The following is a 27065-nucleotide window of genomic DNA, read 5'->3' on the forward strand; positions in this document are numbered from 1 at the left end:
CCAAATCGGCCACCTTCGCATACTTAGGGAGTTCAAACTAACTCCGCTATTAACCACAGTCTTCGACTGGATGGACGTTAGGATATTCCATATAGAGTGATTGAAACAAACCGCTCTATGTGGAACAATGGAGGTCCTAATCTTCCACCTGGCATCGTCAGTTTTTATACGGATGGCTCGAAAATGGGATCCCTAACGGGATCTGGTATATACGGACCCGGTATCAGGGAAACGTTTTCCCTGGGAAAATGGCCCACCGTTTTTCAAGCAGAGGTATATGCCATATATATCTGCGCAAAAATATGTCTGCAACGCAACTACAGACATGCGAAAGTCGGTATATTCTCGGACAGTCAAGCAGCACTACAAGCACTTAAGTCCGTCAAATGCGCTTCCAAGCTTGTTTGGGAATGCATTGAAACTCTACGGGAACTTTCCCGACAGAATTCAGTTTTTCTGTTTTGGGTGCCCGGACACTGCGGAGTCGAGGGTAATGAACACGCTGACTACCTAGCAAGACAGGGATCAGCTCAGCGGTTTATTGGCTCCGAGCCGTTTCTGGGTACGTCCATTTCCGCTATCAAAAGCGAACTACTAACTTGGGAAAGGCTAGAAATAGTATCCCAATGGCAACAGGCACAGGGTTGTAGACAAGCTAAACAGTTTATCTATCCGAACCCTGGAACCGCCAGAAAGCTACTTAGTCTAAATCGTAGTGACCTACGGATAATCACGGGACTCCTTACCGGACACTGTCCCGCTTTTTATCATTTAAAGAAAATCGGTGTAGTGTTGAACGACACCTGCCGATTCTGCAAATCTGAACCAGAGTTCAGAGCATTTGCTTTGCTCTTGCGTAGCTCTTGCTTCCTCTAGGTACAACTTCTTAGGAAGCTACCTTTTAACTCCATACCAAGTGTGGAGCTCTAATCCCAAACATGTAATTAGTTTCATAAACTATGTTGTACCTGATTAGGGTACAGGTTTACAACAAAACAGTTCTACTCCATCAATGAGTACGAGCAATCCGTAATCTGTGCACAGCAGTCGGGGCTCGCCACAAAAGACAATCAGCAAGAATGTCGCAGTGGCATTTTAGTACCCAGTGCCCTTCAGGCATACCGAGAGGAAAAAAAGGTAATCAAAGTTATATGTTCGCAGTTTGGGACTGTAATGCGGGTTCATTCCATATGGAACAAAATAGGCGTGTATTTTCAACATGGGACAATACAACTTGGCATTTTTCCATGCTTTTCCATACAAAAGTATCAATTTCAGTGTTTTTATTTTTCGAAAAATATGATGAAAATCAAAAGTCGATTCCCGATGATAACTCATTTGTGACTAAAATCAATAAGAGACAGTTATGCGGGTACCGCCAGTAAAGTGACCAGATAATTAGTGTTCAAACAAGGGACACCAATTTTATTGGGGACGTCTGGGCACTTTATCTTAACCACTACTTAACGCAATCCTTCTGGTTAACACTTTGCTTATTGCATCTCTGAATATAATAATGTCAATGTGTACGCAGTATCGATTATATGTTTCCATCATAAGCCACAAATAGTGACATTTCAACACTACACTATTCGTTCGCTAACTGGGCTGAGGGCCTAGCCCAGTTAACGAATGTCGCTCGCTAACTGGGCTGACATTTCAAATGTCATCAAATACCGAGGGGGATTAGGATGTAATGGCGCTAGGCAAAGTCCCTCAGCGAAAATTGGAAAATGTTTTATACAAATACACTAAAAATCCTGATTGATGCACAGAAAATGAGAAAAAATAAGTTGTTGGCCTTGCGTGTGCTTTATTCGAACTAACCGTTGCCTGGAAACATGTTCTTTTCATAAAATGTTTATTTTACCTGGAAACTAGTGGATGGATATCTTATGGATCGAATATGTGATGACAACCAAAACCATTGAACTGAAAAAATCAATCTCAATTTACAATTCATGTACCCCTATCTCGTTTTGACAACGACAAACGCTGATTTTTGACGTTCATCTGCTTTTTAACTGGGCTATAGCCCAGTTAGCGAACGCCCAGTTAAAAAGCATCCCAGTTAAACAGCACCCAGTTAGCGAACAGTTACTGTATTATATATATATATATATATATATATATATATATATATATATATATATATATATATATATATATATATATATATATATATATATATATATATATATATATATATATATATATATATATATATATATATATATATATATATATATATATCTACTATATAAAAATGGAATTCCGTAACGCTTGATCTTATTGATATTATTCCCTCAGTCTCTGAGGTGTACAGTAATTATCATCATCTTGAATCGTTCTAAATCAAAAATAATAAGCGATGACATGTAGGTTTTTTAACATGAAAATGTTCGCTGATGTTCAGGAAAGATATTTGAGAAAAAATAATAGGTATGTAATTACTAAAACTTGAGATATTATTCACAAAACTACGTAAAACATGCAAAACTATGACTTTCAGTGCTAAATTTGCCTCTAAATCAAAATTCAAAGCGATGACATATGATTCTTTTTTCACTAAAATGTTTGTTAATGTTTAGGAAAGGCATTTAAAAAAAAAATATTTATTATCTGATCACTAAAACTTGAGATATTATTTACAAAACTACGTTAAACATGCAAAATTATGACTTTTTATACTTAATTCGTCTCCAAATCAAAATTCAAAGCGATGACATGTGATTTTTTTTCATTAAAATGTTCGTTGATGTTTAAGAAAGACATTTGAGAAAAAATAATAGGTATCTAATTACTAAAACTTGAGAAATTATTCACGAAACTGCGTAAAACATGCAAAATTATGACTTTCTGTGCTAAATTTGCCTCTAAATCAAAATTCAAAGCGATGTCACATGATTCTTTTTCCACTAAAATGTTTGTTAATGTTCAGGAAAGACATTTGAGGAAAAATAATTAGTATCTGATCACTAAAACTTGAGATATTATTCACAAAACTACGTAAAACATGCAAAATTATGACTTTTTATACAATTCATCTCCAAAGCAAAATTCAAAGCGATGACATGTGATTCTGTTTTTTATTAAAATGTTCGTTGATGTTTAAGAAAGACATTTGAGAAAAAATAACAGGTATCTGAGTACGAAAACTCGAGATATTATTCACAAAACTACGTGAAACATGCAAAATTATGGCTTTTATGTTGAATTTGCCTCTAAATCAAAACTCGAAGCAGTGATCTATGATGTTTACTATAGTAAAATGTTCGTTGTGTTTAGGAAAGATATTTGAGGGAAAAATAATAGGTATCTGATTATTTGAAATTTAAATATTTTCCACAAAACCACATGAAAAATGCAAAACCATAATTTTTTAGGCTCAATTTGTCTCTAAATCATAATTCAAAGCGATGACACGTGATTTTTTTCAATAAAATGTTCGTTGATATTGAATGACATTCGAGATAAAAAATAGTTATTTGGTAACTGAAAATAGAGATATTATTCATAAAACTAAGTAAAACATACAATATCATGAATATTTTGGCTCAATTTGTCTCTACATCTTAATTCAAAGCTACGATATATGATTTTTTAATATATGAGTATGAGTGATATATGAGTAAAAATAACAGATTTTTGGTTACTGAAAATTGAGATATTATTCACAACACTACGTTAAACAAGCAAAATCATGAATATTTGAACTCAATTCGCCTTTATATCTAAATTCAAAGCTATAATATGTAATTGTTCTTCATTGAAATGTTTGTTAATGTTCAGGAAAGACATTTGAGGAATAATAATAGGTATCTCATTGCTAAGAGTTGATATATTACTTTAAAAACTACGTATGTTTGAAGATGATTTTCTGCATACAGAAAAACACTTTAAAATACTCTTTTGACGTAGGACTACGTCTTTGTTTTCTATACTAGATTACATTTTGTAAAATTGAAACTGAAACTGGCAAATGTTGCGTCAGATTTCAAACGATTATAGCAAGCGAACGACTCAATGCATCTTAGTCATTTATATGTCGGTGGATAGATAAAATGTGTAACAATTGTTTGATATAATGTTTAACATTGTTGCTTTACTGCTTGATGGTGAAAATAGGTGAAAAGTTCCAAGGTCAAGCTTTCCCATACATTTTCCTTGCTATTCTCTTGTTTCCCGAGCACGGATATCAATAACATTGACGGAATAAATTCCACTGCCTATATATTCTGACTCAACAAAGTGTTTTGTTCCATTTCTCTTTATCTAAGCTGCGTGGCCACGCCCTCATGCCAAAAATCTACGCTGAACTTGATACAAAAGACTGCGTGTAGAAAATTTAGCTTCAGTCTAGTTTGTCACACAATAGCGAGTGGAGTATAGCTGTTAGAGGTACGCGACATAAGGAAACGAGAGCTGCATACGAGCCAACTTCCAGGCACTGCGGAACACCTTACCTTTATTTTGCATACGGCAGCAACAGTTACCATCGTACGCTGCATGATATTTTGCTGGCACAGCTACTGGAGGGCACAGCGGAGAGCAACTGTTATGCGCGGCCAACAAAATATTCAATGCTACCGGTGGTGGTGCGATCATCAGCGTTCTGTAGCACACATTTCGAGCTGAAGATTATGGAATCAGTTCTTTTCAGAACTATAAATGCTCGAAAATAAGAGTTATGAGAATTTTCAAAATACTACAACTGGTGTGAAATTTTTATGTATTCTGGCATCGTTATTTTTACAATAACGACCATCAAATATAAACGGTAGTGTTGCCTATGAACAGTTTATCGCAGCATATAATATATATATTTAGTCCTACGTCATCATTTCATACAACCCCTAGGGTTGTATACCTTGTAGTATTTAAAATTTATATTTATTATACATATAATGCATGCAAAATTTTGACTTTTTGATCATGAGCTCAATTCGCCTGTTAATTAATTTTTTATTTTCAATAAAATGTTCGTTGTTCCTTCAACATCTGCAGATATTTTCTTGCAGAAGAATTTATGTTTTAATGTGGTGCGAGTCGAGCAGAAAAAAAATACATTTCTGATGTTTTCGTAGTTTTACGAATAGTAACACATTGCGGAATTCTAAATATTTTTTTACTTTTACCAAAACTAGATCTTGGCACATTTGGCTGGAGTAAAAGCCGCATTTCATTGGTTTAATTTATTTTTTTTTATTTCTACGTAGTTATGTGGATTAAAACGTTAACTTCTTCTCAGACGTGTTCCTTGGACATCCACAAACATTTTCGTTATAAAAATTCACATGTTATCTCTTTATATATGATTATAGAGGAGAACTAAGCATGTCACGCTAAATTCTTCTTACTTTGATTTCTTTCTTGTAAAAGTTACATAAAAAGATGTTTTACTGTGAACGATTGACGAATATCCGGTTATCACCCGAGTGTGGTATATTCGGAACTCGGATGACCCCACATGACATTTTCCAAAATAACGACTTATGGTTTCAGGAAAATAATCTAAAGTGGTATTTGGCCAACCATTTCAATACGTCCGAAACTTCCGAACTCCATACGTCATTTTGAAATCCGAAATGGCGACTTACAGTTTCTGTAAAACATCCCCAAATCACAAAATTCAATCCAATATTGGTATTTCCGTTCTGTGCGTTCTCAAAATGTTTAAGTACTTAAAGTGATGATGGACGTATAAGATCTGAAATATTTTTGAAGTGCTAATAATGCAATGAATTATAAAAAATGATTCCTAATTTTGAAACTTTTGATCCCGAACATCGCCGGGAACGTTCAACTAGTATATATATATATATATATATATATATATATATATATATATATATATATATATATATATATATATATATATATATATATATATATATATATATATATATATATATATATATATATATATAAATATATATATATATATATGTACGCTTTTTTATATTATTGAATGTTATTAGCTTTCGCAGTTAAGTTAATGAATTGTAGGAAAATTATTAAACCTACTTGTCAAGGAAAAAAAAAGAATAAAACAAAACTTAAAATAAACTTAAAACTATCTTACTGACTATGAAGTGAGCTAATGAGCTAATCGTTGCAATTAAGGATTGCAACGTTTTTTGTCGGAATTTGTTGATAATTTGGCTTCACATATTTTCTAATGTTTCTACATTAGTGAGCCTATGTAGCTCGTTCGTGCTAAACCAGGGAGGGCGCTTCAAAATCATTTTTAAAAGTTTATTCTGAATCCTTTGAAGTGTCTTCTTCCTGGTTGCACAGCAACTTGTCCAAATGGGAACTGCATATAACATTGCTGGCCTAAAAATTTGTTTGTAAAATAACAGTTTATTCTTTAGACAAAGGCTAGAATTCCTGTTGATAAGAGGAATAAACATTTGATATACTTATTGCACTTTGACTGGATATTTTCAATGTGCTCCTTGAAAGTAAGATTCTTATCATAAATTAGCCCTAAGTATTTAACTTGATCAGACCTATTTAAGACCACACCGTTCATCTTGATAACGTGGTTATTGGTGGGTTTGAGAAATGAAACTCTTGGCTTATGAGGAAAAATAATTAACTGTGTTTAAGAAGCATTAGGGGAAATCTTCCATTTCTGCAAGTATGAAGAAAATATATCATAACTTTTTTGTAGCCGACTGCATATAACACGAAGGCTTTTTTCCTTTTGCGGAAATGCTTTTATCGTCACAAAACATAGATTTCTCACAACCTGGTGGTAAATCAGAAAGATCAGAAGTAAAAATGTTATATAATATTGGGCCCAAGATACTCCCCTGAGGCACACCAGCTCTAACAGGCAATCTATTAGATTTACCATTTAGATAGTTAACCTGAAGAGTGCGGTCAGTTAAATAACTTTGTATCATTTTTGTGAGGTGAAGCGGAAAACTGAAATTTGACATTTTAGCTATTAAACCTTTATGCCAAACACTGTCGAATGCCTTTTCTATATCTAAAAGAGCAGCTCCAGTCGAATAGCCTTCAGATTTATTAGTTCGAATCATATTTGTTACTCTAAGTAACTGATGAGTAGTGGAATGCCCATGACGAAAACCAAACTGCTCATTTGCAAAAATTGAGTTCTCATTAATATGTGTTGTCATTCTATTAAGAATTATTCTTTCAAAAAGTTTGCTAATAGAGGAAAGTAAACTAATTGGTCGCTAACTTGATGCCTCAGCTGGATTCTTTTCGGGTTTTAAAATTGGAGTAACTTTGGTATTTTTCCATTTCGTAGGAAAATGTGCTAGTGCAAAGCATCTGTTAAAAATTTTTACCAAGAAATTTAAAGAGTTTTCGGGAAGTCTTTTGATGAGGATATAAAAAATTCCATCATCTCCTGGTGCTTTCATGTTTTTGAATTTTTTGAGAATAGTTCGCACCTCAATCAAGTTTGTTTCCAATACCTCTTCAGAAGGAAATTCGTGGGTGGTGATCTGATCATACTTTTGGTTTACTTCATTTTCAATAGGACTTACTACGTTCAAATTTGAGTTATGAACACTCTCAAACTGCTGAGCAAGTTTTTGAGGTTGTTCATTCGTTAGAAAAATGCAATCACCATCTTTAAGGACTGGAATGGGCTTCGAAGGTTTCTTAAGAACCTTCGAAAGCTTCCAGAAAGGTTTTGAATAAGGTTTTAGTTGTTCAACTTCTCTCATGAAATTCTCATTTCGCAAGAAAATTCTTGAAAAATAATTTTCAAAGCAGGATCACGAGATCTTTGGTATTGACGTCTCCGTATGTTCTTCAAACGTATAAGAAGTTGAAGTTCACTGTCAATAATTGGTGCATTAAATTTCACTCGAGCCTTAGGAACTGATAAATTCCGAGCATTGAGTATTAAGCTGCTAAAATTATCTAATGCTCTGTCAATGTCAGCACTATTTTGTAAAATAATATCACCATTAAAATTTTCTTCGATCGTAGAACGATATCTATCCCAATTAGTCTTGTGATAATTTAACACAGATCTAGTGGGATTTAAAATAATTTCATGGGAAATAGAAATTGTTATGGGAAGATGATCAGAATCAAAGTCAGCATGAGTTAATAAATCACTGCATGAATGAATTTGATTTGTTAGTACCAAATCAATTGTAGATGGATTCCTAATAGAAGAATTAAACAATATTTTTCCGTTGGATTTGCTTTGAGCATTATTCCAAGATCGATGTTTCGCATTAAAATCACCGATGATTAAAAATTTAGATTTATTTCTTGTGAGTTTTTGCAAATCTCCCTTGAATTAATTTTTTCGCTCATCAGTGCATTGAAGAGGCAAATACACTGCGGCTATAAATAAAATGCCAAAACTTGTTTCAATTTCAATTCCCAAACTCTCGATAACTTTGGTTCCATCATAAGTTTATCAAGGGGATGACATCACGCTATCTCTTACTAATGTGAGAGTAAAGGTTATTCTTGCAACCATTTCAAGTTAAATGGAATTTTTTCTCGACTTCTTTCATATCTGTCAGGGGAATCGCAGACCGTTGAGATGTTGGGTATGCAGCAAATCTATGAGTTTTGACAGCGACAGTATAGTCCTGAAGTTTATAGCCGCCTCAACATCTTCAAATGAAGCACCGAAAGGGGAACACATAACCCCTCGTCCCACTCGCTCACGGTGCTCCCACAGACCGTTATTTTAAAAAAATGCACCATAGGATCTGAGTACACAATTCGATTCGTTATGACGTGAGATTAAGAGACGTGAGATTAAATTTTAAAATCGTCGTCAGTACAGTTCTGAGTAATGCCCTTCAAGGTCGTAAAGCACGTTTTTCAATCACTATTTTATGACACAACTTCCAAGTATTATATTTTATGACATTTACAATTGGTGTAAAGATTGTAACAGGTACACTTATTGTACCTTAGGTATAATTTGTACACAACTAATTTAAGAAGTAACCTTTTCCTAGTTGTATATATAAAATGTTAAAATCAATATTAAAGTTAAGAGGAACGAACAGATCTGGTAATCACAAACAGTCTAGCTCGACCACTGAAATATATTAGTCGACTGAGGGTACTTGAACTGGTATAATAATCCAGACGTAATTGGATTAGGCAGCGCATAAAGATATGCCACCCAGGGGATACGACGTTACGCAATGTGATCCGTGAGGTCTCGAGAGAAATGCTCTTTAAACGGATTAAAGAAACTGCCAGGACCGAATCAAGCTCAGAGATTAGATTGACATCGTGTCCTCCAAACGCGGGCAAAGTGGGATGGCAAGATCCAATGAAACCCGTAAGAGCGAGATGCATTGCTCAGGAACGATCTATAGCTAACGAATTTGTCCAACTCGTTGGGAGGTGACGCACTTCCTGTAGACTTCGGAAAACTATTTAGCTGAGGGCTCGAGATTTTCTCGTCCATTTTCCAGTAAACCTAATAAGGTATCGGAAGTGTGGCCTTGCCTCGCGTGTTCGCGATCGTCGAAGTAGGGACAGTTTAACTTGTTCAAATTTTCAAGAGTGCTAATCATCAAGATTCTTTGCAGTGAGATTCAACAGAATTAGAAACCTTCTCATAGCTAGGCTAGTTTCGTTTGTGCCAAGAGAAGAAAGGTATAAGAATCTGTGCGTGTAGGAAAGTGCGTGTCTTAATCCTCGCCGAACAGCCGTTCGACGGCTTTCTTTCTTCAATATAGCCAATCGACCACCGCCACATTTTTTCCGTTGGGTTTACCGTGCGCAAATTCCGCCCCACCATCATCGGGGCCAGAAAGGGCCGCGCCGTAACCATCGCGCCCACATCAAACGATCATCGAGATACAGGCGAATTCACAGGATCCTCCCCACCCTGCTAGGTGGCTTAGGATAGCACCAGCAGTAAGCAACGCGCGCCGAAGCAGCGAACCTCATCGCATCGTTGCTGCCTATCATTCGCCGTACCACACGCTGTAAGGCACAGCCAGAGGTATTCCCCCAACAAACTATTGCTACAGGCCTGTAAGTACTCCTTTGAGCTCATTTGTTTTATTCGATTGTCCGTGTGCACATGTGACCGACGGTCAGAGAACGTCGCCAAATTGAACGTACATATATTCGAAGATGAAATTTGTTCGCTGCTGAGATTGCATGCAGGCGATTTGGCAAACGCTTTGTTAAGCGATAGACAATGGTCCGGTAGATCAGTAAAGACACGCACAGATAGGATAGGGAAAAGAAGGATGATAAAAACCGAGAGTTACTAGAAAAAGAAAAAAAAAGTGTGGCCCCCGTGGTTCTGTGGTTAGCGATGTCGGTCGGCTAGCTCTCCCACACGGTTGTGATATCGGGTTCGATTCCCGATCAGGTCGAGGATCTTTTCGAGCTGGAAATTTTCTCGACTCAGCACTGGGGCACAGTGTATCGTTGTACTTATCCTACACATGCAAAATGTGCCAAAAACAATATCGATAACGAATTCTCTCAACTAATCTAGTTGATCGAGACCGCATAAGCCCCCCAGGCTTGCGTGCGATATTGTTGTTGTTTACTAGAAAAAGATTGTGATTCAACTAGAATAACCATGTGTAAATTATTTCTTGCAAATATTACCTAATGCCTCTCTATTACGCTGTGTAGTTTTTTTGGTGATTAGCCCACCTGAAAAGATTTCCGCTCGCGCGTATCGTTTTGATTTGAACCCATGCTTGCGAATTTCGCTTTGAAGGGTGACCACGTGACCACTGCCGTATTTGCGTATGCCGACAAGAGGGGAAAACTCCCATGATGTTAAAGAGAAGCTTTTAGGGAAAGCTTGCTTTCGGATGAGAAGGGTGAATCCGTGAATGATGGTCGTGAGAGTCTAGTGAGGGGGAAGTTGGGGACAGCCGGACCGCTTTGACGCGTTTGAACAAGCACCTACCTAAGGTTAGGTCTCATACCGGGCAATTAAACATTGGTGAGCGATCCTCATTCGAGGTGGCGCTTAAATCGCTCATTTTTACGGTCAAGTGCGGAACGGAAATTCCTGGCGTTAGCTTTGAATAACTTTTGAAACTTAAGTACGCCATCGTCGCTAGACGATTTTGGCGTGCTACAAGATTTATATGAAAGTCCCCCAGTGATAACAATAACATGTACGTTCTTTTCCAATTCCGTCAACACGAATAATGCATTAAAAAAATTACCCTCTCTATCTCTTGTTTAATTTTTATACGTTCATTCACTGCACGTCTTGTGTATAGATCGTCCCAATTTTTAGATGCTGACATACACAATGTTTGCTTTTCGTCATCAACTAAAAGAAAACAAATTATTAAAAAAAAATTAAATATTTAATTTTACTTACTTGTATTTTCTAATAAATCTACGTGCTCTTTAAACGCGCGTTTGATTATTTCGATTTGATCATCTATTCTCGAAATAAGACTATGAATATCAGTTGTTTGTTTCAGCAAGTCTCTTGTATAGCGTTCATCTGCTGCATTTAATTCTTTCTGGCATTCTTGGATTATAATATCTTTTTGTTTCATTAAATCTTTAATCCTATGTTTTTGTAACTGCAACTCATCGTTTATACCCATTGGATCTTTTAACTCTTTGATTTCCTTCCATTTCTCTGAAATGCACTCAAATCTAGCCATTGCTTCGACTGTTTCCACATGTAACGTTTCCAAAAGATCTGTGAAAATACATAAAAATTAACCACACACGTAGAAAAATGCCGAATCTCGGCATCATTTGTGCTGAAATTTGGACAGCCCAGTGCTCGGCAACTATCTCGGCTGAATCTACTTGGCCGAGAATCTCGGGAAACCAACATTTGTCAGATGTCAATTTATACCGAGAATCTCGGTACGCATTTGGCTGCGCTCTTGGCAAACCTAACCGAGAGGCGGCAAACTTGTCTGACAACCCCTCGGTTATATAAACTGAGTGTTTCGGCGATTTTCCAGCGGAATCCAATCGCAGAGAATTCAGTAGATTTCTTACAAAAGATAAATTATAAGCTCGATGAGTTTTAGTAAATAAAGAAGTCTGTTCCTTTTGGGTATTGAATGTTTACGGAATACTCAAGAGTCACGTCCTCCTCTTGCAGTTTCTGTTAAACCGCACCCAAAATTTGCTCGTGTTCCGGCAAAAATATAGTCAAAGGAGTTTATAATACAGAAGAATATTTCGGGCAAGATTGCAGTGCGTTTTTTAAGTGATTCGCTCGGTCGAAAACTAACCAATGATACTTGTTGTCATCATATCTCTAAACCTGTATGCAAAAATGATTCGAAAAGAAATTCGAAAAGAAATTCATTCACAGATAATGATTCAATAGTTCGCTCGAAAATTTCCGATGAAGGCAGCGCTCAAATCAAGCAATTTTGTCCAAACCGGCTCAAACGCAATGAAGTTCGTGGTAATTATAAAGAGCTCTTGGGGTTGGCACAGAGGCGGGTTAAGGCGAAGACGAAGCAGGCGGTCGCCTGCTCGTCAATCATTGGAGGGCGCCAAATGTGGGAGCGAAAAGATTGCAAAATCCAAAATTCAAACCACAATAATAAGTTGAATGTTCGGCAAATTTATTTGGCTATTTTTTCAGGCTTGCTTATCAAGTCAATAAAAAACGCTTTCAATTGTTCAATATGTGCAAAATTGGAACGGAAAGTTGCGTCCGGATTTGGGTCCAGTTCGGTCGGGAATCGGAACAAGTTGGTTCCGGTCTGTTTTAAATCCAGTGCTATTGGCTCCGTTCCGGTCCGCCCGGAACGGAAAGTTGCGTCCGGATTTGGGTCCAGTTCGGTCGAGAATCGGAACAAGATGGTTCCGGTCTGTTTTAAATCCAGTGCTATTGGCTCCGTTCCGGTCCTGAGAACGAAAATTGTCAATGTTTTCGAGCAAGCGTTGTTTAATGAAAATAAATCATCAAGTCTATTATTCATGTTAGAAACAGTTTGATTGAATTAAAACAATGCAAAACGATTTTTGTAGTGAGCAAGATCGCGCGAAATGACCTATGGTCGAATATCGACTATTTTTGATTTGAATGAAACTTTGCACACGTATTTGGCTTAGCAAACTGAGCATTTTTCACAGATGGAGAGATTTTTTACACTCATGAGTTACATTATAAAAGGGCGTATGCCTTTTGGCATTGGTTTTATTCGAAGCATTGTAGCCCAGAAACCGTTGGTTGTATAGAAAAACTGTCTGAGAAGGAGTTGTAGGGAATTAAAAATGCACCATAAAAAAATATACACTGTACAAAAAAAAATTTTTTTGACCAAAAAAAATTAAAAATAAACATTAAATTTCAATTTAAAAAAAGAGTTGAATTTTTTTTTTTTTTTTTTTTAAAGAAACTTGACGTTAATACGCAACTTTTAAAAAAAAAGTCCAGGATGGAGGAATGAAAAATATTTTTTTTATGGTAGATTAATTTTTTTATAAAAATTCTAATTTAAACATTTTTTCAAAATATTTGTATTCTGATGATTTTAAAAGATGCAGAGAGTCATTTTGAATCAAAGTAGGTAGGTAGTAAACATTCTAAAGGCATCGGTTTTCGAGTTATTTTAAATTTAAGCTCGAAAAATTAATTATATTTCGGAAAATACACGTTTTTCTTAATTTGTCCATGGTTCTCCAGCAAAAACCATACGTTCATTGGCATGGGCGTAGCCAGAATTTCAAATAGGTGGGGGGGGGGGCAAGCTCTTCAAAATTTTAGAAGTACAAAAATGGTACACTAAGGTCGCTTTTTACGCGGCTTTTTTTACGTAGATTTCGGAATTTACGCGGATTTCGAAATTTACGCGTTTTTTTACGCGGATTCCGGAATTTACGCGTTTTTTACGCGGCACGTATCCCCCGCGTAAAAAGCGACTTTAGTGTGTTTTGAAAAATAGGAATAAATACACTGTTCCTTCGCTAACTGGGCTGAGGGCCTAGCCCAGTTAACGAATGTCGCACGCTAACTGGGCTGACATTTCAAATGTCGTCAAATATCGAGGGGGATTTCGATGTAATGGTGCTAGGCAAAACTCTCAGCGATTGTAAAATTGTAAAATGTTTTAAGCAAATACACTAAAAATCCTGATTGATGAACAGATAATGAGAAAAAATAAATTGTTAGCCTTGCGTGTGCTTTATTTGCACTAACCGTTGCCTGGAAACATGTTGTTTTCATAAAACATTTATTTGACCTGGAACCAAATAGATGAATATCTAGTGGATCGCATGTGTGATGACAACCAGAATCCATTGAACTGAAAAAATCAATCTCAATTTACTATTCATGTGCCCCTATCTCGTTTTGACAGGGACATGCCAAACGCTGATTTTTGACGTTCATCTGCTTTTCAACTGGGCTATAGACCTTTTAACGTACGAATGTATTAGAGCCACTAGTTGAGGAAAATATCTACAAATAGCTGTTTTGTTTACAATGCTATGTTTTAAGCAGCTGGACAAATGTTCAGTTGAAAACTCATTATATGTTTTGAACCTGTTTCTGAATGATTTTTTTCATTCGTGATCAGAAATCGGAAGAAGCTGCTGAATATAATCGACCAAAAATGGTAAAAAGTGATAAAAGTCGAAACAACGAGATGCGATGATTTACAGTTTGGAGGAAACAAAAGCAACTTTACACGGGTTTACATGTTTCGTAGTGTGCGTGGGTGAAATGTCACTTATCTCTATAGCCCAGTTAGCGAACGCCCAGTTAAAAAGCAGCCCAGTTAAACAGCTCCCAGTTAGCGAACAGTTACTGTACTAGTCTTTAGTGATTGTTACATCAAGGCAACCAGTGAAAAGTTGTCCTTGACATCAGAGTGGAAAATCTGATTATTCTCTGTCCAAGCCGCAACCGGGAATTCAAGATATGATTCACAAGATGGCTCAAATGTTACAGCGGATAGCGGTCCAGCATCAGCAGCGTCAGTATCAAACCCCGGAGCAGATTTTGGAGTCTCTCTCTCTTCGAACATCATAGAGTTTGTTCTCGACGAAGAAAACAGAGTTACGTTCGGACGTTGTTGTTTAACCGCTACCAGGACCTTTTCAAAGCTTCCCAAGGACGTGAAGATTGAAGACACAGTCAAGATTCTCAATAAAATCTTCGAGCATCAAACGTCAAACGTTCCGGAAGCGGTTCATGTGTCTTTTCACGATTGTTGTTGACCATCTGCCGATGAACACTCAGCTAGCAGAGAGCACTCAACCACTGTTCAAATATTGTTGACCTTAGCCAGGTTTTCGTTCGAGCGTTCAATCGTGCATGTTTCCATGGTAGAGCAAGTGCAATTTTACCTGCTTTCTCAGTCGCAGGGAAGAAAGAACGGGCTTTAGCTAGCAGGTCTATAAGATCCAACTCTTCCAAGTTCTTACGATCTGCTCTCATACTGCTACAATGTTAATACAAAACTTCCACCTCTCCAACAAAATTGTCAACTTCATAAAAAATTACGAAATTTTCGGTTTTGCGCTTGAACTCTTCCAACGACATACGTATTACGTTAGCGAGATGCAGCAAGGACAACGCGTAGGCAGGTGCACTATCTTCATCGAACCGTGTTTCCAGTGAGGTTACGAGAGAATCAAGGTAAGGAATTGTCACAGCTCGGTTCCAATACTCCAAGCTAGTTGATGCAGGTGGATTTGCCCGGTACTTTTGCCGCTGCAATATCCTTGGTGGATCAACTGAAAAACCTGTGCAATTCCACGCAACATAGCGCAAGCATTTCAATCAATTATTTCTGATCTGGCTGTTATCTTACGCAGATGTTTCTATGGGCTAAAGATGTCATTTTGTGCTATTAAAATTATTGAAAACAAAATTCTGCACCAATGTCAACATTTAGGGGGGGGCAACGCCCCCCCCCCTGCCCCCCTCTGGCTACGCCTATGTTCATTGGAATGCTTGATCAAAAATATACAATTCATTTTTTGACAACAAAACGATTGGATAAATAACTCAAGCGCTAAACCTTAGCCTACCTACACGTTCCCCCTTGCCGAATGTTTTATAAAAAAATATGGTTGTCGTGCAACACTACCTACTTGTTTACTAATTATAACTGTTTGTAAAGTACGCAACCAATAACTACTGGGTTACCTATAATATCTGTTTTCGTATATAAATACGATTGCACTACTCCAGATGTGTTAGTAACAGTTTGCATTTTGTGAAGATGAATAAAGTGAAAATGGAATACACCAAGCCCAAATGCTGTAAACTCTTTCCTGATCATCGGTGCTCATCAAGCTTACGCAAATTAAACGAAAACGTTATTGCAAAATTAAAAATATTGAACAGTCAAGCTCATTTTAATACGTCTTTATCAATTTGTGATTCGTGTAGTTATTGGAATGATAGTCAAGCCACCATTTATCCCTTCGTTGTTCACTATTCAGAATCTGGAACACTTAAGAATATCAGTTTCATCATAATATCGGAAGTACTCCATCATGATACTGTTGCGGTTCAGCTGTTCTTTGCCAAATTAATGAGTTATTTGAAAACAACAATAGAGTTGAAAAAAGCGATAATAATGTCTGATGGAGCTGCCTCACAATATAAAAATAGAAAAAACTTTGCAAGTTCAAAACAAAATATAACGTCGATGCAGAGTGGCATTTTTTTTTGCGACTTCTCATGTTAAAGGCCCATGCGATGCAATTGGTGGCATATTAAAACGAATGGCAGGAAATGCAAGTTTAGCTAAAGAACATGAACATCCCATTACAAGCGCAAAAGAATTGTATGATTGGTCTAATTAGAAAAGTAATAAAAATTCATCAAAAATGTCATTTAGTTGGTTATAATATGAAGAATATGAACAAGGAGTAACAGAATGGAGCAATATTTTCAAAAAATCTATAATAATAGCTGCCACACAAAAGTATTACTCTTTTGTTCCGATTTCAGAAAATAAGATACAAACGAAGCTGTTTTCAAAAGATGACGAATCATTTACTTGTAATGTATATAAAATATAGAGTGAAACTAGTTCTGTAAAGTATCTGTGTCATAAAAAAATATGTTCAGAAGCTGTTTTGCTTGCGAAGCGAATAGACGCATATTATTTCAGTCCGTATCGATTCGCACGTATTTTGCTCAACAATACATTTCGGTCACGGTTTTGTTTTCGGGTCAGTCAGTGCCATGGTGATAATAGCCTGCGCACAGCAGCAGGAATTATATCCCGCACCGCCGGGTGCTGGCTACATCGCTAGCAGAAAAGTGATCCAGCCTTGGTGACAATAGCCGACAGTATAGCGGCAGGCGAACTATCCCCCGCATCGCCGCATCCATCCCCGCTTGCAGCACGTGAAGCCACCTCTGTGACACCGCGCACCGCCAGATTCTGGTTACCCCGCTTGCAGCACGGAGAAGCGTACGGCAGTACGTTGGTCAGGATTATCTTGTTAAGTATTGTGTTTCATTTTTTAACCCTTTAACTACCACTGCCTTTTTTTTATTTTGAACGATTATATTTGAACAAATTGTTTTTTCATTTAGTAAACTTTTTTTTGATTCCCCTCCATATACGGTTTTTTACCGCGAGTTAGCGGTAGAGCGAAACGCTCCCGCAAAAAATGGACAACATGCAGGTGGAATTATTCTTGGATGTAGAAACCAATGGGGAAGAAATCGAAATCTCCCCCGCCACCTCCCCTCTACCGTCCCCTGTACCCTCCCCTGTACCTAGCCCAGTACCGAAGGCTCCGGAGGTACGGGTAAAAGCTTACCCAGATGCCGCTATAGGTCCATTTTTGGTCTTTTTCCGGCCCATAAAGAAGCCGTTAAACATTATACAAATTGGCAAGGACCTGGCAAAAAAGTTTTCGGCCGTAACCGAAACAACCAAGGTGAGACCGAATAAACTGCGAGTTGTCGTGGGATGCTTGAAGCAAGCAAACGCGATTGCTAGCTGCGAGCTCTTTACGCGAGAGTATCGCGTGTACATCCCTTCTAAGGACGCGGAGATCGACGGTGTGATTACCGAAGGGAATCTCACAGTCGATGACATTTTTCGTTATGGGGCTGGCTGTTTCAAGAACCCCTTAATGAAAAATGTAAAAATACTGGATGTCAAGCAACTGCATTCAGTATCCATCGTAGAAGGGAAGAAGAAATTCTCCCCTTCGGATTCCTTTCGGATAACCTTTGCCGGATCTGCTCTGCCGAACTACGTCCTTTTGGACAGGGTTCGTCTGCCTGTACGCCTGTTTGTACCGCGTGTCATACATTGCATGAACTGCAAGCAGTTAGGTCATACAGCCACCTACTGCTGCAACAAGGTACGCTGCAACAAATGCGGAGGCAATCATGCTGAGACCGCTTGCAACGAGGACACTGAAAAGTGTCTTTACTGCTAAGGAACTCGGCATGACCTTTCGGCATGTCCCGCGTACAAACAGCGCGAGGAGAAAATAAAGCGTTCCCTCAAGGAACGATCAAAGCGCTCTTTTGCAGAAATGCTAAAGAGAGCTGAGAAACCCTCGACAGGAAACATCTTTTCCTTTTTGCCAACCGATGAGGGTACATCTGACGATCCCGTCGAAGGGTGTTCTTATGCCATGCCAGAAGGATCTAGGAAGAAGAGAATAGTAAACTCTCCTAATCTTTCTTGCAAAGGTCGTAAGATAACCCCTAGCGGAATGACCAATAAGCCTACGCAAAAAGGAAGCGGTGAAGAAAAACCGAAGCAAGTACCTCCCGGTTTTAATTTCAAATCTATGCAGGAGTACCCACCGCTTCCTGGGGCACCAAAAACCCCTCGTGCACCCATTTCTCGATCAGAAGACAAAAAAGAAACAGGGTTTATAAATTTCTCTGATATTATGGACTGGATATTCAAAACATTCAACATAACAGATCCCCTTAAAAACATTCTTCTTGCCCTTCTCCCTACAGTAAAAACATTTTTGAAACAACTAGCAGCAACTTGGCCCCTCATTTCAGCTAGCATATCTTTCGATGACTAATACGGCGAAAGAGGTTAGGAATTTTATCACTGTATTACAGTGGAATTGCGAAGTATCATCCCCAAACTCGATTTATTTTCTCATTTAATAAACACTTATAATTGTGACGCTTTTGCGCTTTGTGAAACTTTCCTAAATTCAAATAATCAACCCAATTTCCACGATTTTAACATTAACCGTCGAGACCGAGACTCACATGGTGGAGGGGTACTTTTAGGGATCAGAAAGTGCTACTCCTTTTTTAGAATCAACCTCTCTCGGATCTCGAATATTGAAGTCGTTGCCATTCAAACAAATATGAATAGAAAAGACCTTTGCATTGCTTCGATATATATTCCTCCATCCGTGCGGATTGAACAGAGGCAACTTTCTGACAAAGCAGAATTGCTTCCCGCACCTTTTTTGATTTTGGGAGATTTTAACTCCCACTGTTTGCAATGGGGATCGCAATACGACGACGCCCGATCTTCTTTAATTTGTAACTTGATCGACGACTTCAATATGGCACTTTTGAATACTGGGGAAGCGACACGTGTACCTAATCCTCCAGCACGTGAAAGCGTGCTTGACCTATCCCTTTGCTCGACATCACTAGCGTTAGATTGCCAGTGGAAAGTAATCAATGATCCTCACGGTAGTGATCATCTTCCAATCGTTATTTCAATTGCTAATGGTGCGAACCCAATCAATATGTCATACGACCTCACACGTAACAAATATTGGAAGCGTTATGAGACTATTATAGCGGAAAATCTCGAGTCTCACGAGAAAGTTCCTCCGGAGGAAGAATACGCGTTCCTTTCTGGCTTGATCATCGACGCCGCGACTCAAGCTCAGACGAAACCGATACCCGGGATAACAATTAGACGGCGTCCTCTTACCAAGTGGTGGGACAAAGAATGCTCTGAACTGTACGCGCGAAGGTCCTCGGCATATAATGACTATCGAAAGTATGGCTCGGTTAAGCTGCTTCGAAAGTACGAGGTACTGGACAGGCAGATGAAGAGCTTAATGAAAGCGAAAAAACGCGGATACTGGCGGCGGTTTGTAAACGCGTTATCGCGTTATCTTTATGTTCGACGTCGCTACGGTCGGATTGCACATGGAAGGTAATCCTCGATCCTCACGGTAGCGACCATCTGCCTATTCTTATTTCAATTACAAACGGGTCAACTCGCATGCGACCAATTGACATTCCGTATGACCTCACACGGAATGTCGATTGGAAGTTATACGAGGAAATGATTTCAAAAGCGGTCGAGTCGATTCAACATCATCCACCACTTGAAGAATACAACCTCCTCGCGAGCTTGATTCTCGACGCCGCGTTGCAAGCCCAAACGAAGAAATATCCCGGCGTAACGATCAAAGAACGGCCTCCCACTCCGTGGTGGGACCAAGAGTGCTCCGATGTCTACACGCAAAGATCCGACGCGTTTTTGGCCTTCCAGAAGGGAGGTATACCTGGCGACTATTTACGGTATTCGGAGCTTGATACCAAGCTTAAAAGTTTGGCTAAAGCAAAGAAACGCGGATATTGGCGTCGGTTCGTGAACGAGACGTCGAGGGAGACATCGATGAGCACTCTTTGGAACACAGCCCGAAGAATGCGGAATCGCGTAACGGTCAACGAAAGCGAGGAGTCTTCAAGTCGGTGGATATTTGATTTTGCCAGGAAAGTATGTCCGGACTCTGTTCCTGAGCAAAACATTGTTCGCTATGCGTCTCCGGGCCACGACGCGATAGAATCACCTTTCACGATGGCAGAATTTTCAGTTGCCCTCCTGTCCTGTAACAACAACGCGCCTGGGTTAGATAGAATCAAATTCAACTTGTTGAAGTATCTACCCGGCAATGCCAAGAGGCACTTGTTGAACTTGTTCAATAAGTTCCTGGAGCAAAACATTGTACCACAGGATTGGAGGCAAGTGAAGGTGATCGCCATCCAAAAACCAGGGAAACCAGCTTCTGATCACAACTCTTATAGGCCGATTGCAATGCTATCCTCTATCCGAAGATTGATGGAAAAAATGATACTCCGTCGTTTAGACCATTGGGTCGAATCAAATGGTCTGCTATCAGATACTCAATTTGGCTTCCGCCGTGCCAAAGGGACGAATGATTGTCTTGCGTTGCTTTCAACAGATATTCAGCTGGCGTATGCTCGCAAAGAACAAATGGCGTCTGCGTTCTTGGACATTAAGGGGGCTTTTGATTCCGTTTCTATTGACATTCTTTCGGGTAAGCTTCACCGACAAGGATTTTCTCCAATTTTGAACAATTTTTTGCACAATTTTTTGTCCGAAAAGCACATGCGTTTTACGCACGGCGATTCGGCAACTTTTCGCATTAGCTACATGGGTCTTCCCCAGGGCTCATGTTTAAGCCCCCTTCTTTACAACTTTTATGTAAATGACATCGACGAATGTCTGGCAAATTCATGCACGATAAGACAACTTGCAGACGACAGTGTAATCTCTGTCACAGGAGCCAAAGCTGCCGATTTGCAAGGACCATTGCAAGATACCTTGGACAATTTGTCTGCTTGGGCTTTACAGCTAGGTATCGAATTCTCTCCGGATAAGACTGAGATAGTAGTTTTTTCTAGGAAGCATGAACCTGCTCAGCTTCAAACACACTTAATGTCTGGTTCGACTCTAAAGGAACCCGGGGTTGTCACGTGAGGTATCTGATGAAAAAATGTCAACAAAGAGTGAATTTTCATCGTACAATAACCGGACAATGGTGGGGAGCCCACCCAGGAGACCTTATAAGGCTTTACCAAACAACGATACTGTCTGTTATTGAGTACGGGTGTTTCTGCTTCCGCTCCGCAGCAAACACACATCTGATCAAACTGGAGCGAATACAATATCGTTGTTTGCGTATCGCCTTGGGTTGCATGCAATCGACCCTTACGATGAGTTTGGAGATCTTAGCTGGAGTACTACCATTGAAAAACCGCTTCTGGAGCCTGTCTTCTCGTATTCTAATCGAATGTTAGGTCTTGAACCGTCCCGTGACGGAAAATTTTGAAAGGTTAATCGAACTTAACTCTCAAACCCGTTTTATGACATTGTATTTCAATCACATGTCCCAAAATATTAACCCTTCTTCGAATATTCCAAATCGTGTCGACTTATCAAATACTTCTGATTCTACTGTGTTTTTCGATACATCCATGATAGAAGAAACTCGTGGAATCCCGGATCATTTACGCGTGCAGCAGATCCCTAAATTTTTTTCCAATAAATATCGAAACATCAACTGCGACAATATGTACTACACTGACGGATCACTTCTTGATGGGTCCACTGGCTTCGGTATCTTCAATAACAATTTAACCGTCTCCCATAAGCTCGATAATCCTGCTTCTGTTTACGTCGCAGAATTAGCTGCAATTCAGTACACCCTAGGGATTATCGAAAAAATGCCCACGGACCATTATTTCAGCTTTACGGACAGTCTCAGTTCCATTGAGGCTCTCCAATCGATGAAAGATGTTAAGCACTCTCCGTATTTCCTGGGGAAAATACGGGAGCATCTGAGTGCTTTATCCGAAAAATCTACTCAGATTACCTTAGCGTGGGTCCCTTCTCACTGCTCGATACCGGGCAATGAGAAAGCGGACTCTTTGGCTAAGGTGGGCGCAACAAACGGTGATATTTATGAAAGACCAATTGCCTTTAATGAATTTTTCGCATTTGTACGTCAGAATACGATCATCAGTTGGCAAAATTCTTGGACTAAGGGGGAACTGGGAAGGTGGTTACATTCCATAATTCCCAAGGTATCGACGAACCCGTGGTTCAAGGGGTTGGATGAAGGTCGGGATTGTATTTGCGTGATGTCCCGGCTTTCTGTATATTTGACAGAGTATAAAATCGAAGATACGAAAACGTCAAACCTGATACAAAAACGTCAATGTCGCTCGGATTGTTTTCATTATTTTGCTGTTTCGGTTGGGGCTTAGCCCCTGCGCTTCTTAAGTAGACACAATGGATATGGTTATTATCCAAAAAATGATGAAATCTTAAGGAAAAACTCCATATAATTCATATATGAGCCTTCCATTCGAAAATAAAAGGATTAACGAGAGTTTTGTATCAATAGCAAACACAAGCAAGAAAACAGAAAAAAAGCAAAAACATTAGATTTGACGTTTCTATGTTTTACTCGATGTTATAACGCATAGCACATTCCCTCGGTATTATTCCCGTATATTCCGATTACTCCTACCGACTTGCCGTTCAATTTTAAACGTCTACAATTTTCTGTGCGTCTCGCATTCGCGATGACTATTGATAAAGCCCAAGGACAGTCACTGAAAATTTGTGGCATAAACCTCGAGTATTTATGCTTCTCACATGGACAGCTCTATGTCGCATATTCACGTAACCCTGACCCCGACACTGTGGAATAAATAGAACTTAGCGGCTAGAACCGCCTTGACCACTTTCACATGTTTCGAAAGTCCCGAATTTTAAGCTTGAATTAGAATTAGAATTTTGAAGCTTTTTATGAAACCTGTTCCAGTAAGAATGTCCAGGCAGAAGGGTATTACCACAGACTAACAGACGTAACACTGGAACCTAGCTCCATCGCCACTAAAAACGATCATTTCAAATTTCTAATCGGATAACAGGCAGTCTCATGCATATTTCGTGGATCTCCATTTGACACATGCAGTAACGCTAGCGCTGATGTCGAAATACATGACGCAGCGCGAACACGGCAGCAGATGGTGCTAGTGTTACTAACGTGAAGTACTGGTATCGTCCGAACGATGATTTTATTGAAAATTTGTTCGACGTGTTATGTCTGTTAGTCTGTGGTATTACTATATTTGCATTAAGCCAAGCTTTTGAATATTTGAATAGATAATGTGATAATTTCCCTAAGAATATTTAAAAGAATGACTGTTTGTTTTCAGAAATGTATTGAAATTATTTGATTATGATTGAAAAGTGCTTTATAATGTTCAATGAAATAAAAACTAAGAATTTTACGAGCGCTGGATTAAAAAAAAAAATCAAAAACAAATCAAAGCTAAAACATATTTCGAGAATGTGTTTTTAGCAGCAGCAAGATATTTCAGTTCTTCCAATACAACAGTCAATAAACTCATGGCGGCGGTACGAAGTTTGCCGGGTCAGCTAGTCTATACATATAAAAATGCAGTCCGGTCTGTCTGTCTGATCCATATAGGCTCGAAAACTGCCGAACCGATCGACGTGAAAATTTGTATGTAGGGGTTTTTGATGCCGATATTGGTTTCTATGATAGATTGAGACCCCTCCCTCTTCTGGAAGGGAGGGGTCCCATACAAATGAAACATAAATTTCTACACAACTCAAGAACAAACCAAGCAAATAAAACCGAATTTAGCATGTGGATGTTTTAAGGGGTAACAAATATGTCCATAATAGCTGGACGCCCCTCCCTTTTCTGGAAGGGAGGGGTTCCATACAAATAACACACATCTTTCTGCACATCTCGAGAGCTACCCAACTAAATGGAACCATATTTGGCAGGTGAATGTTTTTAGTGCTTACAAATTTGTTCCATAATCGACCGAAGGCAACATTTTGGAATGTAAGATGGCAACTTCCGGTTTCTGGAAAACAACCAAACTGGCCGATTTCCACCCAATATAATAATATCCGGATCTAGAATGATACTCAGAAGCTAAAATCGATAGGAATTGTCTACAAATGTCATTATAAAATCCAAAATGGCGACTTCCGGTTTCGGAAAAACAACGGCAAACGAGCAACTACCACCCAATATGGGTATTTCCGGAACCGTAATGATGCACTGGAGCCACAAATCGACTTCAGACAACATTTTGAATTGTGAGATGACAACTTCCGGTTTCTGGAAAACGGTCTGGAATGGACGATTCCCATTAAATATGAGTATCTCCGGAACCAGAAAGATGGACAAAAGCCAAAAATTGATCACAGACACAATCTTGAATTTTAAGATGATGACTTCCAGTGTCTGGCAAACTGCCGGAAATAACCAAATACAATTCAATATGAACGTTTTCGGAACCAGAATTACGCCCAGATAACAAAAATTGATTTCACAGGCAATTTTAAAGTCCAAAATGACGACTTTCGGTTTCTGAAAAACAGCCCAAAGTGACCAAATACCACCCAATATGAGTATCTCCGGAGCCAGAATGTTGCAAGAAGCTAAAAATTGACCTCAGACATCATTATGAATTGTAGGATGGCAATTTCTGGTTTCTGGAAAACAGCCAAAAATGGCCGATTTCCGTCTAACATGAGTATCTCCGGATAGAATGATACACAGCAGCTCTGCTCATAGTTCAAAAATTGGCTAATATGCCATTTTTACCAAAATCGAGAAAACAGTTTCTCGTGATGGTAAACACCCTAAACAAGGTCCCTATGAAAGCCGATTGTCAAAAAATGCATTTGGGAAGGCAGCAATCATGAAACAATTTTGGCTAATATCCAAAATAATTGAGAAGTTGGCTAATACCCTATATGTTTCTACCTGTGGCATGTTCACGAACCAGTGTATCATTACTGTACTTTATTTCGTCTAACTTTCGGAAGTGTGTTGTAGCCTGGTGGTTTCTGGCGACAAGTAAGCGATCGTAAAGCCATTGCATCAAATTTGACTTTTTACGAAGAATTGCAACATGAATTTATTTGTTGTGCCGCGAAACCCAATGATCAAAATGCGTGACTGTTTCCTTCTGTCATGAATCTACATTCTTAAAAATGCGAATTAGCTTTTTGATTAAAAGTAACATTAAAGAGAAGATTCAGATTTCGTTCCGGATTTGATGAGAAAAAATTGGAAAGTGGATTGTGGGATTATCATGAATAATAATATATTCGTTATATTGTTATATTGTTGCACGAAACCATTGTCTCGTCGTCCTTTTCATCCTCACTTGTGCTTCAGTGTTGTTTTATTAAATTTAAAACCATTTTCACCACCAACGAGCACAATATAATTCACATCGTATGGATATTAGCCAAATTGCACACCAGTTTGTCAACTGACCTTTCGTTTATAATTGAAAAAACGGCTACTGCGTGAAAAACACTTGGCAGGTGGAATTTTCCTGCAGATTTCTCAGTATCAACTCAACGGCAAGGCTCCAGCACATATGAAGGGTGATATACTCAATAAAAAAGATGTCATGGACAATCAAAATACGTTGTACCGACGAAAAACTTTAAAATGCGTTTTTCTCGATTTGATGCCAATGGCATATTAGCCAATTTTTGAATTATGGGCAGAGCTGAAATCGACCACAGACCCCATTTTGGATTCTAGGTTGGCGACTTCCGGTTTCTGGGAAACAGCCGAAAATGATCGAATAACAACCAAAATGGGCTTTTCTTCAACCAGAATGACGCTCAGATGCCAGAAATTATCTTAAATACCATTTTGAAATTTAAGATGGCGACTACCGGTTTGGGAAAAACAGCCTAAAATAAACAAATACTATCCAATATGAGTATCTCTGGAACCAGAATGATGCATGTAGCTAACAATTGACCTCAGGCACCATTTTAAATTGCTAAATTGCAACTTCTAGGAAACAGTCGAAAATGACCGAATAATGCTCAATATGGATATTTCCGTAATCTAGATGATGCATAAAAGCCACACATTGACCCTGGACACCATTTTGAATTTAAAGACGACCACTTCTAGTTTCTGGAAAACAACCAAAATAACTAAATACCTCCCAAAATGGGTATTTTCGGTGTCAGATTGATGCCAGCAAATCTGCTGAAAATGACCGAATACCACCCAATATGAATATATTCAGAATTAAGGACTGTTCATTTTATCAAACGGACACTTTGTTTTGGTGATATCTTTATTATTTTTCAAGCAATTTCTAGACGGTTTTTTGCAAAATGAAGGTTTAGTTTTCAACAAAAAGTACAAAATGTAAAACCTAACTAAGTTCATCTAACTATAAAACTGGTGAACTTTTCCTCGAACTCCACTCACAAGCCTCTTTACAGTTTCTGGCTTAACTTTTCGGCTTGCAGATGACCACATTTTCTTGAACTCATCAATTGACTGTG

At 38.6% G+C, this 27065-nt stretch overlaps 1 protein-coding gene across 4 annotated transcripts in view; it reads right to left on the bottom strand.

Moving 5' to 3' along the window:
- The window catches only part of LOC129719504 (dynein regulatory complex protein 1 homolog), a 408489-nt gene that overhangs the window by 288276 nt on the left and 93148 nt on the right, over nucleotides 1-27065 (bottom strand). For all 4 annotated transcript variants that reach the window (XM_055670894.1, XM_055670892.1, XM_055670891.1 and 1 more), the window contains exons 3-4: nucleotides 11339-11671; nucleotides 11178-11287 (exon numbers count right to left, since the gene is read on the bottom strand). In XM_055670894.1, coding sequence (XP_055526869.1) covers nucleotides 11178-11287; nucleotides 11339-11671 — 443 coding nt within the window. The remainder of the gene's footprint in view (nucleotides 1-11177; nucleotides 11288-11338; nucleotides 11672-27065) is intronic.

The sequence above is a fragment of the Wyeomyia smithii genome, chromosome 2 (genome assembly GCF_029784165.1).
Source record: "Wyeomyia smithii strain HCP4-BCI-WySm-NY-G18 chromosome 2, ASM2978416v1, whole genome shotgun sequence".
NCBI lineage: Eukaryota > Metazoa > Arthropoda > Insecta > Diptera > Culicidae > Wyeomyia > Wyeomyia smithii.